At 36.7% G+C, this 21,396-nt stretch overlaps 1 protein-coding gene across 1 annotated transcript in view; it reads left to right on the top strand.

The window, feature by feature from the left end:
- The first annotated feature begins 287 nt into the window (after nucleotides 1-287).
- The window catches only part of C2H1orf185 (chromosome 2 C1orf185 homolog), a 33,859-nt gene continuing 12,750 nt past the window's right edge, over nucleotides 288-21,396 (top strand). The window contains exons 1-2 of the mRNA XM_002921538.3: nucleotides 288-306; nucleotides 9,020-9,125. Coding sequence (XP_002921584.1) covers nucleotides 291-306; nucleotides 9,020-9,125 — 122 coding nt within the window. The 5' untranslated portion in view covers nucleotides 288-290. The remainder of the gene's footprint in view (nucleotides 307-9,019; nucleotides 9,126-21,396) is intronic.

Consider the following 21,396-nt stretch of genomic DNA (forward strand, 5'->3'; position numbering starts at 1 on the left):
GGTTTTTTCACATATTTTTTCCTAATATTGCAGTTTTTTGGTGTAAGTTTTCCCCTAAGTTCTGTTTTAGTGGCATCCCACAAATCCTGATAATGCTGTGTTTTCATTTTATTTGGGGTGAGTGTTCTATGAATGTTAATTAGATCCACGGTGACACGTGGCTCCAAGTTTCCCTGGGGGTAATTTCCATTCCAGTCAAGCCTAAAAGGAGAAAGAACACAGAGAAAGGTTCTTGAGAGGTTTTTGTGACATCACTTTCATTCAAATTCCATTGGTTAGAACTCAGTCTTATGGCTTCACCTAATGGTATGGGAAGCTGGGACATGGTAGTCTAGCTTTTTGCCTGGGAAGAAGAGGAAAATGTATTTGGACAAACAACCGGCAATCTCTTTCTATTTTCTGGAAGAGCTTGTATAAGATAAGAAATACTTGAATCATGGGTATACAGTAGAAATTGTAAAGTTATTGGGGCCTGCTGTTTTCTTTGGGGGAAATTTTGTAACTACTGATTCAGTTTAATGGATACATGTTCATTTAGGTTTTCTATTACTTCTTGAGTCACTTTTTGTAAGTCATTTTTTAGGTACATATAATTTGGTATAAGTTTTTAAATGTATTAGCATAGATCTGTTCAAAGTATTTTCTTATTTTAATCTCTGCTGTAATTGTAATTATGTTCTTTCTTCACTTTAAAGAGTTTCATTATACCTTTTTTTACTTCGTTGTTAATCTAACTAGAGATTTGTCAATCTTATTAGTCATTACCAAAAATCTTAATTTTTATCCCATTAATTTCTGTTCATTATTTATTTCTTTTCTCAATGTTATTTGGGCTTATTTTGCTGGTCTTTTTCTACTTGTAATTTGAATAATAAGCTCATTATTTTTCATCTTTCTTTTCTAATATATGCATTTAGGGCCATACTATTCCCTTGAATTTGGCTCCAGTTTTGTTGCTACAAGTATTTGTACATATCATTATTGATTACTTCTGTGTATTTTCAAATTTCCACTCATTTCTTATTTAATGTGTGAGTTATTTACAGTGTGATTTTAAATTTCCACAAGTATGGGAGTTTTTCTTAAGGTATATATTAGGTTATTAATTTCAAAATTAATTGCATTTTTTCAGAGAATTTAGTATGTATAATAATGATTCTATAAAACTTGTTGAGTCTTTCTTGCTTTATGGCCTTGTATATGCATGTTGTTTGAGATGTCTTCCTGCTTTTTTTATGTTATTAATTCCTTGCAGCATTATCTCATTTATTTCTAATCCTAATTGTGTAAGATAGAAAGTATGACTCCCATTTTTCAAATAAGAACATTAAAGTCCAGCCAGCACAATAAGTAACTTTTCTATATTCACAGATAAATCTAGTTAGTCTTATAACCACTTGAAACAAACACCAACTAAAAAAGTACAGTCAGCTTTTTATACTGGTTTCATATGAGCCTTGCTTAAATCTCATTATATTTTTAAACCTTTAGGGCAAGGATTCATTCTTATTTAAATGGCTTTGTATCCCTCACTTGATATCTGAAACAGTATTCTACTCATATTTGGTATTCAAAAGATTTTTGTTGATGGGGTGCCTGGGTGGCTCAGTTAGTTAAGTGAAAAACTCTTGGTTTTGGCTTGGGTCATGATCTCCATGATCTCAGAGCTGCAAGATCAAGCCCCACATGGGGTTCCACACTCAGCACAGAGTCTGCTTGAGATTCTTTCCCCTCCCATTCCCTCTCCCTCTGCTCCTCCCCTGCTCGCTCTCTCTCTCTCTCTCTCAAATAAATACATAAAATCTTTACGAAAAAAGAAAAGATTTTTGTTAAATTGGAGTAAATCTGAGACTGAAATCTGGCAAAACACTAAAAGAGTATAATAAATAGTAATTTGTGAATACTCAAAAAAATAAAACAGGACTTGTAGTTCTGGAATTATTGCAAAAAATAATCTTAAAATTCTCCTGGTACAGGTACCTAGTAATTCTGGGAAAAGATATAGATATAGGTGTATATAGGTAACATCTATATCTATCTATATCCTTTATTTTTTTTTAAAGATTTTATTTATTTATTTGACAGAGAGACAGCCAGCAAGAGAGGGAACACAGGCAGGGGGAGTGGGAGAGGAAGAAGCAGGCTCCCAGTGGAAGAGCCTGATGTGGGGCTCGATCCCAGGACTCTGGGATCACGCCCTGAGCCGAAGGCAGACGCTTAACGACTGAGCCACCCAGGCACCCCTATCTATATCCTTTAAATATTTCTGTATATCTATCTGTATGTCCTTTAACATATCTGTCTAGATTTAGATAGATTGTTAAAGGACAGATATATACATACATACATTTATAACCATATAAAGTTATATCCTTTATATCAATATAAAGAATATATTTAGATATAGATACATACGTTAAAGGATAGATGGGCTAACAAAGAAGGACCTACAAAGACAATAAAGGTATGGATACATAAATGGAAAAAAAACTAAGTGAATTTAATTTACTGATGCCAAGGCAAAAGAGAGAGAGAGTGGCCAATAGTGACCTTTTGATTTTTGTGTTGATGAAGTTATTAATGGCCTTGAAAATAGATGTGAAGAAGTAGGAATTCTCATTTTAAGAGTTTAGGCTGCAAATGGTTAAAAAAAAATCAATTCTAAGCTGGAGGGTGCTGCCGGGAGGGAGTTTTATTTATTTTAAGATGGAAGAACCATAACCTGATTTAAAACTTAATGTTCTTGGGGCACCTGGGTGGCTCAGATGGCTAAACTGTTACCTTTGGCTCAGGTTATGATCTCAGGGTCTTGGGATCGAGCCCTGCATTGGGCTCCCTGCTCAGTGGGGAGCCTGCTTCTCCCTCTGCCTCTGCCCACTACTTGTGCTGTCTCTCTCACTCACTGTCTCTATCAAATAAATAAATAAAATCTTAAAAAAAAAAAAAGACTTAATGTTCTTGCCTAGCTATCTCTTACCCAGTCTGTAAGATTCAGCTCAGGTGTTATCTCTAGGACTGCACCTGCACTTGGTCAAACTGCCTCCATTGTCTTAGCACTGTCAAAAGGTCATTATCATAGCACTTAGAATATTTTAATGAATATATCCATTTAAATGTCTTGTCCCCTGCCGATTATAAACTCCATGATCATGTGTTATCTTTCAGTCACCAATTCTTGACAAATGTTTGGTGATAGAAAGTTCTCAGGCAATGTTTAACTAAACTATGGAGCTTTTTAAAATTTACCTTTTTATAAATCTACCTGTGTCCACATTTGTACTTATTTCTTCCATTATAACACCTATATACTTTTTAATTGCATTTATTCCTTTTCACATGTATGATCTTCCTACATATATACTTATATTATTACATACTTAAAAACAACATAGTTATATTATTCATTTTTGTCATGCTAGCATTTAGCACAGTGCCTGTCATTCATTTATTGAAATTCAATCATTTCTTGAGTAAACTGTCATTATTCTAAACTCTAAGAATACCGTAATGAAAGAGACATCGTCTGGTAGAGGAAAACAGAATAGACAAGTAAACCAGTAAAGAAAATTATTTACATTAGTAATTATTCAAGACAAAGAAACAAGTGGTATAATAGAGTAACTGCTGAAAGTGAGGAGTCATTATTTAATTTACGTATTTATGATATATTTATTTATTTTGAGAGAGACAGAGCATGCACGCGTGAGGGGGGAGGGGCAGAGGGAGCACGAGGAAAGAATCCTCAAGCAGACTCCCTGCTGAGCTTAGAGCCCAATGCAGGGCTCAATCCCAGGACCCTGAGGTCATGACCAGAGGCTAAATCAAGAGCCTGCTGCTCAACCCAGCCAGCAGGCACCCCAATAAAGTCATTACTTTAGACAGGCTACTTAAGAGCAGAATCAAGAAAGTAAAAATACTACATTTGTATATATATATGTTGACTGAAACTTGAAAGTGAGAAGGGGATCTTAATGATTACAGAGTCCAGCCTTTTCATTTTACAGACTGATTTAGAGAGAACGTGTGACTTGTTGAAGGTATTAACAAATATGTAATTTGTCTTTCTCTTGGTGAAGTGGTTTGGAAACTTTCAGATTCTTTATACCTGATTGGGATTTCCTTGAGATGTAAATGACCTGTTTAAACCAGGGATTACGATCATGTACTAATCGCTTCTATTTTCTTCCCTAATGGAGATTTGGGGAAAAAAAAAAAAAAGAGGAGGGCAGAGATCTTCAGGGGAAACAGTTAAGTGGGCTATAGTCACAGTGATAACAATAGAGAAAGGTCTACAAGGAGACTTGCAGCATCTAAGTAAAGGGGTTAGGAATTACATAAGAAGCTTCAAAAGTTTTTTCCTGATTTTTCTAAGATACTCATGGTAGAAAATACACACACACACACACACACACACAGTCTAAATTGGATCCTATAAAGGTTCTAGTACATATTTTTCTGAGCGTATATGTATGCGTTTCATTTTGGTTTATGACTAAAAACTGTTGGGTCATGGGTATGCCTATGTTCAGCTTAATAATAGAGCCAAACAATTTTCCAAAGTGTTGTACAAAACTACATTCGCCCCAATAGTGAATGAGAATTCAGGTTACTCTGCCTCCTTGGCAACGATTGACATTTCCTGTCTTTTCCATTTTAGACATCATAAAGAGTACTTGTTATTGTCTCATTGTGGTTTAATTAGTACTTCCCTGATTGTTAATGAAGTTTTCATGTGTTTATTGGCCATTTAGATATCCTTTTTAATGATATCCTTAAATATTTAGCATCCTTACTTAACTGGGTTTTTTCTAACAAATCTAAAGCTATTAAGGATCTCTCTTCTCCACGCAGTCTAGATAAGGAAGGACCTTAGCAATTTTTAGATTACTATTGTTCCTTCACTTAGTGGTTGTGTGCCTTCAAGCAAGTTTCTTAACCTTATTTGCCTCAATTGTTGCTGCATCTGTAAAATGAGAAAATAATAATACTTAACTCAGAGTTGTGAGAATTAAATGAGTTTAAATATATAATACATTGAACAGTGCCTGGCATGTAGTATTTACTATATGAATGTTAGTTATTGTTGTTATTGGCAAAAGTATAGACAATATATATCAAGGGAACAGAATAGCGATTCCAGAAAGAGACTGACACAAATATAGCAACTTGATTTTTGACAAGGGTACAAAAGCAACTCCATGAAGAAAGGATAGTCTTTTCAACAAATGGTGTTGGAACCACTGGATATACATATCCAAAGGGGAAAAAAAGGAGCTTGACCCATGCCTTATACCTTATGTAAGAATTAATTCAAAATGAGTTATAAATTAAATGCAAAACATAAAATTATAAATCCTTTATAGGAAAACATAGGAGAAAATCTCTGTGGCCTGGGTTAGGCAAAGAGTTCTTAGATAGGACCATAGCACAATCTATACAAGGAAAAAGTTAATAAATCAGACTTCCCCACAATTTAAAAGTTTTGCTTTGTGAAAGACACTCTTAAGAGAATTGAAAAGACAAGCCTAGACTTGGAGAAAATATTTCCAAATCACATATCTGACCAAGGACTTGAGGAATTCTAAAAAATCAGCAAAGATTTAAACAAATACTTCTCTGAAGAAGACATATGGACGGCAAATAAGCACATGCAAAAATGCTCAACATCATTATTCATTAAGGAAATGCAGTTAAAACCACAGTGAGATACCACTATATATCTATTAGAATGACCGAAATAAAACTAACAATACCAAGTGGTGGCAATGATACAGAGCAAGTGGAACTGTCATATAATGCTGGTGGGAAAGCAAGATGGTACAGACACTTTGGAAAGCAGCTTGGCAGTTTCTTCCACATTTGAATATATATTTGCTACATGACCCTACCGAAATAAAAATTTATGTTCAAACAAACACCTTTATGCAAGTGTATCGTAGCTTTAATTTAACAACTCCTAACTGGAAACAACCAAATGTTTCTCAGCGGGGGAATAAACAAACTGTGGTACATCTGTAAAATGGAATGTTACTCAGCAATAAAAAGAAACAAACTATTGATACATGCAACAATGTAGGTGAATGTTGGATGCATTATGCTAAGTGAAAAAAGCCAGACTCAAAAGGCCACATGCTGTGTCATTCCATTTATATGAAATTCTGGAAGAGGCAAAAGTATAAGGATGGAGAATAGGGATGGAAAATAAACAATGGTTACCAGCAATTAGTGCTTGACCACTAAGAGGCAGTATGAGGAAATTTTTGGAGGTAATGGAAGTGTCATGTAACTTAGTTATGGTGCTGTGACAGATATTTTTTCTATTTGTCAAAACTTACAGAACTGTACACACACATGCAAATGAATTTTACTATATAAATTTTAAAAATTTTAAGGTAAAATCCTTCTTAGGTCATTTCTCTGAATATTGCTTCTCTGCTACTCTATTTTTTTCTTTTGGGACCCCTATCACTTAGGTACTATATACTCTTGATCTTTTCAAAGTCTTATTTCCTTATATTTTTCATTTATTTATGTAATTAGGTGTGTTTCTCAGTGTTATCTTTCATCTCATTAACTGTGTTCAAAGAATAATTTACTTTATCTTAAAATTTTTGAGTTTTTCATTTTCCAAAATTCCTTCTTGGTCTTCTGTTAGTGGTTCAAGACCCCCTTCCCTCAGAGATTTTATTAACGTAGAGTCATTCACAGTGCCAAAGGATGATTTGGTGTAGGTCTTGTGATTTTCTCTGCTTTTTCTAATTCTTGTTTCCAGATCTCAGTACTTCATATGCCTGTGGTTTTAGCCTCTACTTATTTCTCTGTGTTGCTTTTATTTTTTTGTCCATAGAAATCTTTATCTTTTTTCCCCCCAAAGTTTTATTTATTTAAGTAATCTCTACACCCTACGTGGGGATCAAACTCATGACCCCATATGCTGTTCTGACTGAGCGGGCCAGGTGCCCCTAGAAATCTTTATTTTATATATGAGTATGAGTATGTCTTTTGAATTTTTAAAAAACACGCATTTTACCTATCTTGCTCTTATCAATGAATACTATTTGATTTTTCATTATACCACTATGTCAGTGATTCTCAACAGGGGCAGTTTTGCCCCCCAGAATACATTTGCCTGGAGACATCTTTGGTACAATGCAAAGGACAATCCCTACAACAAATTATCTGATCCAAAAGATCAGTAGTATCAAAGTTGAGAAACCCTGCACTAAATAATGAAAGAATATGATATTTTTCATATGTAACATCATCATAACTTATTTAATCACCTTCCTAATTGTACTTAGAAGGTTTTTTAAATATTATAAGTATCACTTTGATAAATAGCCTTCTATAACTTTTTGGTACCATTAAATAATTCCCAAATGTAGACATTTTCTGAACCTCAAGAAACTAAGATTTGAGAGGCACCATATTGGAAGCTGGAAATTACTTAGGGAACAACAAAAAGATGGGAACAACAAATATGACTTTATCGTGTCATATTTTTAGTGGAACTTATAATATGTTCACACATAAAAATCTTCTGTTAGTTTTATAAGATTTTATTTAAATTCCAGTTAACATAGAATGTAATATTAGTTTCAGGTGTACAATTTAGTGATTCATCATTTCTGTGCAACACCCAGCACTCATCACAGGTGCACCCTTAATCCCCATCACCTATTTAACTCATCCTCCCCTCTGGTAATCATCATTTTGTTCTCTGTAGTTTTATACTTTCAAACCCTTTTTTTTTCAGGTAATATGCAGTTGACCCTTGAAAAACATGGGTTTGGACTGTGTGGGCCCACTCATGTGTGGATGATTTTCTATGTAGCACAGGACTATTAATGTATTTTCTCCTCCCTATGATTTTCTTAGTAACATTTTCTTTTCTCTAGCTTATTTATTGTAAGACTATAGTATGTAATACATATAGCATATAAAATATGTGTTAATCAACTCTTTATGTTATTGGTAAGGCTTCCAGTCAACAGTAGGCTGTTGTTTATATATGTATATACGTAAGTGGTTAAGTTTGGGGAGAATCAAAAATTATATGTGGATTAGTGAGTGTGCACAGGTTGGTGCCCCTAATTCTCACATTGTTTAAGGGTCAGCTGTACTCCTAAACTGTTTTAAGGCCCTTCATGTTCTACAGCTTTCTGTGAAAGCTTCCTATAGCTTGCTTTATGGTTAGGTATCAGATTTCAGATTCTTAAGGAATACTTGACCAACCTGACTTTAAATATCTCATGCATTATTTATTCTTAATTCTTTTTAGTACATACCAGTATTAAGATGATTGGTAGTAGGGATAAGATACTAGAAAAAAACCAGAGGACTGGCTTTAATCTGTTGCCTAATCTCAGGTCCCTCTCTTACCTGGATGTCAATTTTATCATCTGTAAAATGAAGGAGTTACACCATATAATTCCTGTAGGCTTTTCCAGTTATAACATGTGATATGCTATTATTTTATATTGCTTTTATTTAGCTTTTGGCCATGATCTTTTATTGTTCCTGGGATAAAATAGAAATAAAGATTTATAAAATATTTTTAAGTTCCTCATATTTGTTCTTTATTACCCTCCATCCACCTTCTTGTAGTGATTGATAATACAAATTTTAAAGTGAAAAGTGTCTTATGTTGGAGGACTGCAAAGAATGATACTGGAAAAATAACATAAAAATTTACAGCTAAACTGGGAAAGGAGAAAGCTAGATAAGAAAAAGAGGTGACAGCTGTATAAAAACAAACCACACCTAGGTATCGAATTGAGGCAGAGTCAGAGAAATGCACCCTGGACTCTAATCACCATGAGGCCTTGTGTCATTCTCAATTTCAGAGTCTTGAAATTTGTTAGAATTGCACAGGACCCTAGAATTCAGGTTTCCCAACTTCCTGGTTAATGTCTTAACACTACAGTATGTAATATCATTTAAATTATTATGTCATTTAATATTACCTGGAGAATGAAGATATGTGCATGAAATAATCTTTTATAATTTATTTGTATAGGTTTTTTTAACCACTTAACTTATTTCCTGGCTGCTGGCGCTGTTACTTTGGGAATTGGTTTCTTTGCTTTGGCATCAGCTTTGTGGTTCCTGATTTGCAAACGAAGGTAAGGTTTATTAGAATGTTTAACTTTTTTTCCTCTTCAAAATTCAATGAAAGACTTTTTCACATGGTATTAAATAACCATAATAGCACTGATTCTATAATTAGAAGTTTGGTTATAGACACTTTGATTGGGGAGGGAAGGCTTTACATGTTTAAAATAGTGCAGAAAGACAAGTCCTACTAGTATAATAGTCTGAGTACTGTAATAGCAATCTTCATGCATTAGGATTTTAAGGAATAATGAGATATATTTTATTCTCTGGAAGACGTGTGTTCAAATTATAAGGCTAGGAATTTTTTAAATTTTTGATTTCTAATTTAGAGGTTAAAAACATTACTGAGACAAAAAGACTCTCTTTCTTTAGGAGATATTTAAGGGAAGAGCTAACAGAATTCTCTGGTATAGTCTGAATGTAGTTTTTCGCCAGAGATTGAAAACACTAAAATTTGGTGGTTTTGAATTTTTTGTTCAGTATTTGCTTTGTTTGATGTTTAAAAATGTAAATTGTAACACGTTCTTCCACACACTCTTCCAGTATTCCTTATCTCAGCAAATGAATGCATACTATCTATTCATTTGCACAAGTCAGAAAACTGGAAATTATTCACTTATTCATTCTTTCAACAAATATTTGTTGATGCCTGCCATTGTTCTAGGTACCGAGTATAAAACTGTGAACAAGTTAGACGGTGTTTCTGTTTCATAGACTAGCAGTGCCACTGGGAGGAGACAGATAATGAGAAATAAAGTGGTCAGGTCTCTTCAAGTGGGCAGTATTTAATCTGAGATCAGAGTTCAAAGAAGAAGCCAACCGTGTGAAGACTTTGTCAAAGAGCTGTCTAAGCTGAAGAGATAGCAAGTACAAAGACCCCACATGGGAATGTTCTTGGTATTGTTCAGTAAAGGGAAAGAAGGCTAGTGTATAGACTGTAGTGAGTGAGGGAAATAAGGATGAGATTGAAGATGTAGAGGGGGACCAGATCACATAGGATGTTGTAGGCTAGAATATGGAGTTTGAATTTTATTATTTATGCCCTCATAAGGTTTTAAGCAGGAGAATGACATTTTCAGCATAATAATGGCTAACATTGAGGGCTTACTACATAGTAGGCACTGTTCTAAGTGTTTTTTATGTGATCTTATTTAAACTTCATAATCACTCCATGAGGTAGCAGTAATATTATCTCCCTTTTAAGGATACTATCTTGTCATCTATAGAGGATTTACATTTTTATAACACTTTTTAAAAATTGAGATATAATTCACATACAAAATAGTACATAGATTTTAAATGTATGATGATGAATTTCAGCAAATATATTCCCATATAATCATAACCCCAGTCAAGATATACAACTTTCCATCACCCTGGAAAGTTCCCTCAGGCTCATTTCTAGGTACCACTCCTCACCTCCCACTCAGAGGCAATCGTTATTCTGATTTTTACTACCAGAGGTCAGTTTTGTCTAGTCTTGAATGACATGTAAATGAAATCATATGGACTTTTTTATATTTGCTTTTTTGACTTAACGTAATATTTTTGAGATTCATTCATGTCATTGTATTTATCTGTATTTCATTCATTTTATTGATTTTTTAAAATTGTATAAATATACCCCATTTTATTTATTCTGTTAATGGACAATTGGGTAATTTCAGTTTTCAGTTCTTAGGAGTAAGGCTGCTATGAATGTTCTTGTATAAATCTTTTTGTACATCTGCTTTCACTTCTTTGGGTAAATGCCTAAGAGTAGAATTGCTGGATCATATGGTTGACTTTGTAGCAAATTGATGAACAGTTTTCCAGAGTGGGTACATACTCCTACCAGCAATATATGAGAGTTCTAATTCATATTTTTAAAATATTTTTCTTACTTCTCTGTGAAGCCTGAATTTTAATTGAGCAAAAGCAGAGAATGTTAGGAGGTTATTGCATAGTACAGGTCAGAGATGATAGTGTCTTGGACTAATATGGAAGTAAAGGAGATGAAAAGAAGAGGTTGGATTTGGGGTGTGTTTTGTGGGTAAAGTTAGCAGGGCTTATTTGATGGATTGGATGAGGTAAGGAAAGATAAATGAAATGGCAGAATTAATGCTAACACCTACATTTTTACAATGAACAATTGAGTAGTTGATCTTGCCATTTACTGAGATGAGATGATTAGAGAGGGGAGTGAGTTGAGGGAATAGTGATAAACTAGGAGTTGCGTTTTGGAAAGTCTTTTGGACATCCATTAGAAATGTCAAATACTCAGCTATACATGTAGGAACTTCAGAAGAGAATTCAAGCCTGAAGATTTAGGATATCAATGTATAGAGGTTATCTAAGGTCATAGAACTGGGTGACACTAACCAGGCAGTGACTGTTGGAAGAAGAAAACCTAGGACTATGCCCTTTAGCCCACCAACATTTAGAAATCTAGCAAAAGAACAGGAAGAATCAACATCTGAGAAGGAAAAACAGAAAGGTACCCTGTCAAGGAAGTCAAAATTAGAAAATGTTTCAGGGGGTGCTGGGAAGATGGCAGAGTAGGAGGACCCTAAGCTCACCCTGTCCCATGTTTACAACTGGACATCACTCATGTTCAGGTCAGTAAACCGGAGAGCAATCCAAAGACTGGCAGAACAAACTCCACAACTAAATGTAGAGAAGAAGCTGCATGGGAGAGGTTAGGAAGAGCAGAAACTGTGGTCAGGAGCTTCCCACAGGAGGGAAAGAGCTGCAGTCGTGGCGAGGTGAAAACACCAGGAAGCCCACACAGAGAAAATGAATCCCCATAACCTCTGGCCTTGAAAATCAAAGGGGCTAAATTCTGTGAGTTTGTATAACCAGCAGGACTTGGAGACTGGAATTTTGTTGTTGTTTTTTTTAAAGATTTTATTTATTTATTTGACAGAGAGAGACACAGCCAGCGAGAGAGGGAACACAAGCAGGGGGAGTGGGAGAGGAAGCAGCAGGCTTTCAGTGGAGCAGGGAGCCCGATGCAGGGCTTGATCCCAGGACCCTGGGATCACACCCTGGGCAGAAGGCAGACACTTAACGACTGAGCTACCCGGCACCCCTGGAGCCTGGAGTTTTAAAAGTCAGAGGGCTAGTGATAGCCCATAAAGAATCCCGACCCTTAAAGAGACAAGAGCCCAAGGAAAGGCAACAGAGAAGTGACAGCTTGCAGAATGAAGGGAGATCTGTTTATACTGATTTCAGAGAGTGTTAGGGGATTTCTCTGGAAACAAAGGAGCTGGCAGGTGCCATTTTCCTCTCCTGTCCCCTAGCATAAACACAGAGTCACCTGCAGAAGGTGGCACTTCACAAGCACTTGCTACCTAACTTTTTGGTACTGCGCCTTGCCCACAAGTTCTCCTGAGGACTCACCAATTCCAGGCCTGCTGGTCTCAGCCCCAGGTTCAGTGCAATTTTTGTTAACACTGTGCGTGCTGCACCCACCCACTGCCTCCACTTGCTGTGTCCCTATGGCCACCACACTTTGGGGGATCCAGCGTAGGACTAGTGGGTCAATGCAAATTTTTACTAACACTGCATGTACCCTGCCCAACCACCGAGTGCCCCTGGCAGCCACCACCACCACCACCCTCATGTGCCGTACCCCCAGCAGCCACTTGGCTATGGGAGGTCTGGCCTAAGATTAGGGGTTCAGTGCAAATCTTGCTAACATCACTGCCCTGCCACCAAGCCCTTCTGCTGCCACACCCCCTCAGAGCTGGCCTACCTGGATCTCACTAATATCATAAAGAGCAAGCTCAGCCCACAACAGGCAAAGAGTCAGTGCAGATATCTGGATGGAAATGAAAAGTGACTCAGACACCATAGCAGGACACAAGCAACACATACAGGAGACTCCTCTGGATAGGGGACACTGCACTGCAGAGCACCACAGGACCTCTTCTTCATAAAGCCACTACTTCCAAGAATACACAGCTGACTTTTGTAACACATAGAAACAGACACAGAGAGGTAGACAAATGAGTAGACAGAGTCGCAAATGAAAGAACAAGACAAAATCACAGCAGGATATCTAAGAGAAAGAGAAGTAATATGCCTGATACAGAATTTAAAGTAATGATCATAAAGATACTCACTGGACTTCAGAAAAGGGTGGACGATGTCAGTAAGGACCTTGACAAAAAGATAAAAAATATCATATCAAAGATGAAGAACTCAATAAACGAAATTAAAAATACAATACATGGAATAAGTAGTAGGCTACAGGAAGCAGAGGAACATATCAGTGACCTGGAGGGTAGAATAATGGAAAGCAATCAAGCTGAACAGGTGAGAGACAAATAAATAACTACATAATGAGAATAGACTTACAGAATTCAGTGGTTCCTTCAAGCATATTAACATTCATATTAGAGGGATCCCAGAAGGAAAAGAGAGAGAAAGGGAGGCAGAAAATGTATTTGCAGAAATAATAACTAAAAACTTCCCAAATCTGGAGAGGGAAACAAAGTTCCAGATACAGGAGACGCAGAGATCCCCAACAAATTCAACACAGAAGGTCCACACCAAGACACTAGGTAATTAAAATGGCAAAAAATAGTGATAAAGAATTTTAAAGGCAGCAAGAGAACAGAAGACAGATACATACAAAGGAAACCCCAAAAAGCTATCAGCTGATTTTTCAGCAGAAATTTTGTAAGCCAAAAAAGGGTGGCATAATATATTCAAAGTGCTAAAAGGGAAAGTTCTGCAGCCAGGAATACTTTATCCAGCAAGGCTATCATTCAGAACAGAAGAAAAAATAAATGATGGGTATTAGGGAGGACACATATGTCATGGTGCACTGGGTGTTATATGCAAGTAATGAATCATGGAACATTGCATCAAGAACTGGGGATGTACTGTATGGTGACTAATATAACAAAATAAATATTATTAAAAAAAAAGAAGGAGGGGCGCCTGGGTGGCACAGCGGTTAAGCGTCTGCCTTCAGCTCAGGGTGTGATCCCAGCATTATGGGATCGAGCCCCACATCAGGCTCCTCTGCTATGAGCCTGCTTCTTCCTCTCCCACTCCCCCTGCTTGTATTCCCTCTCTCACTGGCTGTCTCTATCTCTGTCAAATAAATAAATAAAATCTTTAAAAAAAAGAAGGAAAAATAAAGAGTTTCCCAGAAAAAGAACTCATGGCCACTAAACCAGCCCTATAAGAAATGTTAAGGGGGACTCTGAGTGGAAAACAAAACCATAAGTAAGAATAAGAAAAATAAGAATCACAAAATAAAAGGATGTAAAAAATCATACCAAGTATCTGAAAGGTAGGGGGAGAAGAGTAAAAAATGAGTTTAAAAATAAGCGACCATCAGCTTAATATAGACTGCTGTGTAGAAAAGATGTTATATATAAACCGAATGGTAACTATAAATAAAAAAACAGTAATAGATACGCAAAAAATAAAGAGTAAGGAACCCAAATATATCACTAAACCCCCCGCCAGCAAACCATGACGGAGAGAAAGAAAAGAAAGGATCAGGGGTGCCTGGGTGGCACAGCGGTTAGGCGTCTGCCTTCGGCTCAGGGCGTGATCCTGGCGTTACGGGATCGAGCCCCACATCAGGCTCCTCTGCTGTGAGCCTGCTTCTTCCTCTCCCACTCCCCCTGCTTGTGTTCCCTCTCTCGCTGGCTGTCTCTATCTCTGTCGAATAAATAAATAAAAATCTTTAAAAAAAAAAGAAAAGAAAAGAAAAGAAAGGATCAGAGAAAAATTACAAAAACAACCACAAAACAAGTAACAAAATGGCAATAAATACATATCTATCAATAACTACTTTGAATGTAAATGAACTAATGGCTCCAATCAAAAGACATAGGGTGAAAGAGTATATATATAAAAAAAAAAAAACCAACCGAAGGCTTCCTAGAGGGTAATCACAGACCTAGACACCTGCAGATTGAAAGGGTGGAGGTGGAGAAACATTCATCATGCAAATGGATGTCAAAAGAAAGCCAGAGTATCAATACTTATATTGGACAAAATAGACTCTAAAACAAAGACTATAACAAGAGACAAAGAAGGACACTATATAATAACAAACAGAACAACCCAACAAGAAGATATAACAATTGGAAATATTATTTATGCACCTAACATGGGAGTACCCAAATATATAAAACAGTTAATAACAAACATAAAGGAAATATTAAATAGTAATACAATAATAGCAGGGGACTTTAACTTCCATTTACATCAAGGGACAGATCATCTAAACAGAAAATAAATAATGAAACAGTGATTTTGAATGATACACTGGACCAGATGGATTTAATGGATATATTCAAAACATTCCATCCTAAAGCAGCAGAATACACATTCTTTTCAAGTGCAAATGGAACATTCTCCAGAATAGATCACATGTTAAGACACAAAACAAGTCTCAACAATTAAAAAAGAACAAAGTCATACCATGCATCTTTTCTGACCACAATACTATGAAATTAGAAATTAACCACAAGAAGAAATCTGGAAAGACCACAAATACATGGAGATTAAATAACATGCTACTAAATAACGAATGGGTCAACCATGAAATAAAAGAAGAAATAAAAAAGTACATGGAAACAAATGAAAATGAAAACACAGTAGTCCAGGGGCATCTGGGTGGCTCAGTAGGTTAAGTGTCTGCCTTCAGCTCAGGTCATGATCTCTGGGTCCTGGGATCGAGCCCTGGGGTCAGGCTCCTTGCTCATCAGGGAGTCTTCTTCTCCCTCTCTCTCTCTCTTTTTTTTTTTTTCAAGATTTTATTTATTTATTTAACAGAGAGAGACAGCCAGAGAGAGAAGGAACACAAGCAGGGGGAGTGGGAGAGGAAGAAGCAGGCTCCTAGCAGAGGAGCCTGATGTGGGGCTCAATCCCAGAACGCCAGGATCGCGCCCTGAGCCGAAGGCAGACGCTTAACGACTGTGCCACCCAGGTGCCCCGTGCTTCTCCCTCTCTTTCTGCCCCTCTTCCCTGCTGTGCTCTCTCTTTCTCTCTCTCTCAAATAAATAAATAAATAAAATCTTAAAAAAAAACAAAACCATAATGGTCCAAAATCTTTGGGATACAGCAAAAGCAAATATTTTTTAAATTTATTTTTTACTTTTATTTTTTAGAGCGAGAGAGAGGAATAGAGAGAGAAAGGAGGGGCAGAGGGAGAGGGGGAGAGAGAATCTTAAGCAGGTTCCACTCCCAGCACAGAGCCTGACACAGGGCTCAATCTCATGATCCTGAGATTATGACCTGAGCCAAAACCAAGAGTTGGATACTTAACAGACTGAGCCACCCAGGCACTCCTCAGCAAAAGTAATTCTAAGAGGGAAGTTTATAGCAATATAGGCCTACCTCATGAGGCAAGAAAAACCTCAATCTAAAGGAACTAGAAAAAGAACAACAAACAAAACCTAAAGCCAGCAGAAGAAAGGAAATAATAATAAAGATTAGAGCAGAAATAAATGATACAGAAACTAAAAAAAAAACAAACAAACAAAAAACAAAACCAAAAAGCCAGATCAATGAAACCAGGGGCTGGTTTTTTGAAAAGATCAACAAAATTGATAAACCTCTAGGCAGACTCTTCCAAAAAGGGGAGGGGGGAGGATTCAAATGAACAAAATCACCAGTGAAAGAGGAGAAATAACAACTAACATCCCAGAAATACAAATAATTGTAAGAGAATATTGTAAAAAACTATATGCCGACAAATTAGACAACCTAGAAGAAATGGAGAAATTCAGAGAAATATAACCTACTAAAACTGAACAGAAAGAAGCAGAAAATTTGAACAGACCTATTACCAGCAAGGTGATTGAATCTGTAATCAAAAAAACACCCAACAAACAATAGTCCAGGGCCAGATGGCTTCACAGGTGAAAGCCACCAAACATTTAAAGAAGAGTTAATACCTATTCTGCTCAAACTATTCTAAAGAAATGGAAGAAGAAAAACTTCCAAATTCATTCTATGAGGCCAGCATTATCCTGATACCAAAACTAGATAAATACACCACAAAAAAGGAGAACTACAGGCCAATATCTCTGATGAACATAGATGCAAAAATCTCAACAAAATACTAGCAAATAGAATCCAACAATACATTTAAAAAGTCATTCACCATGACCAAGTGGGATTTATTCCTAGGATGCAAGGGTGGTTCAATAGTCACAAAATAATGTGATACATCCCATCAATAAAAGAAAGGATAAAAACTGTGATCATCTCAATAGATACAGAAAAAGCTTTCGACAAAGTATAATATCCATTCATGATAAAAACCCTTAAAAAAGTGGGTTTAGAGGGAACATACCTCAACATAATAAAGGCAGTACATGAAAAACCCACAGCTCTTATCATTCTCAATGGGGAAAAACAGAGCTTTCCCCCTAAGGTCAGGAATAAGACAAAGATGTCCACTCTTACTACTTTTATTCAACATTGTACCAGAAGTCCTAGCCAAAGCAATCAGACAACAAAAAGAAACAAAAGACATCTAAATTGGTAAGGAAGAAGTAAAACTCTCATTATTTGCAAATGTCGTTGACTATATATAGAAAACCCTAAAGACTCCACCAAGAAACTGCTAGAACTGATAAATGAATGTAGTAAAGTCACAGGATACAAAAATCAATATGCAGAAATATGTTGGATTTTTATATACTAATAATGAATCAGCAGAAAGAGAAATTAAGAAAATAATTCCATTTATAATCGCACCAAAAACAATAGGATACCTAGGAATAAACAAAGAGATGAAAGACCCATACTCTGAAAACTTTAAAACACTGATGGAAGAAATTAAAGAGACAAATGGAAAGACATTCCAAGCTCATTGCTTAGAACAATTATTGTTAAAATGTCCGTACTACCCAAAGCAATTTACAGATTTAATGCGATTCCTATCAAAACACCAACATTTTTTCACAGAGGTAGGACAAAAAAGTCACAAAATACCTGAATAGCCAAAGCAATTTTGAAAAAGACCTGAATAGCCAAAGCAATTTTGAAAAAGAAAAAGCTAGAGGTATCACAATTCCAGACTTCAAATTATATTACAAATCTATACTAATCAAAACAGAATGGTACTGGCACAAAAATAGATGCATAGATTAATGGAACAGAATAGAAAATACAGAAATAAACCCACAATTCTGTGGTCATTTAATCTTCGACAAAGCAGGAAAGAATATCCAGTGGGGAAAAAACAGTCTCTTCAACAAATGATGTTGGGAAAACTGGACAGCCACATGCAAAGGAATGAAACTGAACCACTTGAAGAGAGCATAGGCAGTAATTCCTCTGACATTGGCTTTAGCAACATTTTTCTAGATATGTCTCCTGAGGCAAGGGAAGTAAAAGAAAGAAAAGCTATTGGGACTATGTCAAAATAAAAAGCTTCTGAGCAGCAAAGGAAATAATCAACAAAATTAAATGGCAACCTACGGAATGAGAGAAGATATTTGCAAATGACATCTAATAAGGGGTTAGTATCCAAAATATATAAAGAACTTATACAACTCAACACCCAAAAAACAAATAGTCCAATTTAAAAATGGGCAGAAGTCATCTCACCATTATTGTTCAACATAGTACTAGAAGTCCTAGCAACAGCAATCAGACATCAAGAAAGAGTAAAAGGTATTCAAATTGGCAAAGAAGAAGTCTAACTCTTTCTCTTCGCAGATGACATGATACTTTATATGGAAAACCCAAAAGGCTCCACCCCCAAATTACTAGAACTCATACAACAATTCAGTAATGTGGCAGGATACAAAATCAATGCTCAGAAATCAGTTGCATTTCTATACACGAACAATGAGACTGAAGAAAGAGAAATTAGGGAATCGATTCCATTTACTATAGCACCAAAAACCATAAGATATCTCAGAATGAACTTAACCAGAGAGATAAAGGATCTATACTCTAGAAACTATAGAACACTGATGAAAGACATTGAAGAAGACGCAAAAAGATGGAAAAACATTCCATGCTCATGGATCGGAAGAATAAACATAGTTAAAATGTCTATGCTCCCCAGAGCAATCTACACTTTCAAGGCCATCCCGTTCAAAATACCAACATTTTTCAAAGAGCTGGAACAAACAATCCTAAAATGTGTGTGGAACCCGAAAAGACCCCAAATCACCAAGGAAATGTTGAAAAAGAAAAACAAAGCTGGGGGCATCACGTTGCCTGATTTCAAGCTATACTACAGATCTGCGATCACCAAGAGAGCATGGTACTGGCACAAAAACAGACACATAGACCAATGGAACAGATTAGAGACTCCAGAAATGGCCCCTCGACTTTATGGTCAGCTAATCTTTGACAAAGCAGGAAAAAACATCCAGTGGGAAAAAACAGTCCCTTCAATAAATGGTGCTGGGAAAATTGGACAGCTATATACAGAAGAATGAAACTTGACCACTCTCTCACACCATACACAAAGATAAACTCCAAATGGATGAAAGGCCTCAATGTGAGTACAGGAATCCATCAAAATCCTAGAGGAGAACATAGGCTATAACCTCTTTGATATCGGCCACAACAACTTCTTTCATGACACATCTCCAAAGGCAAGAGAAACAAAAACTGAACTTTTGGGACTTCATCAAGATAAAAGTTTCTGCACAGCAAAGGAAACAGTCATCAAAACAAAGAGGCAACCCACAGAATGGGAGAAGATATTTGCAAATGAAACTACAGATAAAAGGCTGGTATCAAAGATCTATAAAGAACTTCTCAAACTCAATACATGAGAAACAAATAATCAAATCAAAAAATGGGTGGAAGATATGAACAGACACTTTTCCAATGAAGACATACAAATGGCTAACAGACACATGAAAAATGTTCAACATCATTAGTCATTGGGGAAATTCAAATCAAAACCGCATTGAGATACAACCCTACGCCAGTTAGAATGGCAAAAATGGACAAGGCAAGAAACAACAAATGTTGGAGAGGATGTGGAGAAAGGGGAACCCTCTTACGCTGTTGGTGGGAATGCAAGTTGGTACAGCCACTTTGGAAAACAGTGTGGAGGTCCGTCAAAAAGTTAAAAATAGAGCTACCCTATGACCCAGCAATTGCACTACTGGGTATTTACCCCAAAGATACAGATGTAGTGAAGAGAAGGGCCATATGCACCCCAATGTTCATAGCAGCATTGTCCACAGTAGCTAAACTCTGGAATGAGCCGAGATGCCCTTCAACAGATGAATGGATAAAGAAGATGTGGTCCATGTATACAATGGAATATTACTCACCATCAGAAAGAACAATTACCCAACATTTGCAGCAACATGAACGGGACTGGAGGAGATTATGCTAAGTGAAATAAGTCAAGCAGAGAAAGACAATTATCATATGGTTTCACTCATTTGTGGAACATAGGGAATAGCAGGGAGATCGGTAGGAGAAGGAAGGGAAGAATGAAGGGGCGGTAAACAGAAGGGGGAAGGAACCACAAGAGCCTATGGACTCTGGGAAGCAACCTGAGGGTTTCAGAGGGGAGGCGGGTGGGGGGATGGGCTAGCCTGGTGATGGGNAATGTTCATAGCAGCATTGTCCACAGTAGCTAAACTCTGGAATGAGCCGAGATGCCCTTCAACAGATGAATGGATAAAGAAGATGTGGTCCATGTATACAATGGAATATTACTCACCATCAGAAAGAACAATTACCCAACATTTGCAGCAACATGAACGGGACTGGAGGAGATTATGCTAAGTGAAATAAGTCAAGCAGAGAAAGACAATTATCATATGGTTTCACTCATTTGTGGAACATAGGGAATAGCAGGGAGATCGGTAGGAGAAGGAAGGGAAGAATGAAGGGGGGGTAAACAGAAGGGGGAATGAACCGTCAGAGACTATGGACTCTGGGGAAACAAACTGAGGGTTTCAGAGGGGAGGAGGGTGAGGGATTGGGCTAGGCTGGTGATGGGTATTAAGGAGGGCACGTATTGCATGGAGCACTGGGTATTATACACAAATAATGAATCATGGAACACTACATCAAAAACTAATGATGTACTGTATGGTGACTAACATAATAAAAAATTTTAAAAATTTTTAAAAAATAATAAAAAATAATAAAAATGGGCAGAAGACATGAACAGACATTTCTTCAAAGAAGACATCCAGATGGCCAACAGACACATGAAAAGATGCTCAATACCACCGATTATTAGGGAAATGAGAATCAAAACCACAATGAGATATCACCTCTCACCTGTCAGGATGGTTAAAATCAAAAGCACAGGAACCAAGTGTT

Source organism: Ailuropoda melanoleuca, chromosome 2 (genome assembly GCF_002007445.2).
Source record: "Ailuropoda melanoleuca isolate Jingjing chromosome 2, ASM200744v2, whole genome shotgun sequence".
In the NCBI taxonomy this organism is placed as follows: domain Eukaryota; kingdom Metazoa; phylum Chordata; class Mammalia; order Carnivora; family Ursidae; genus Ailuropoda; species Ailuropoda melanoleuca.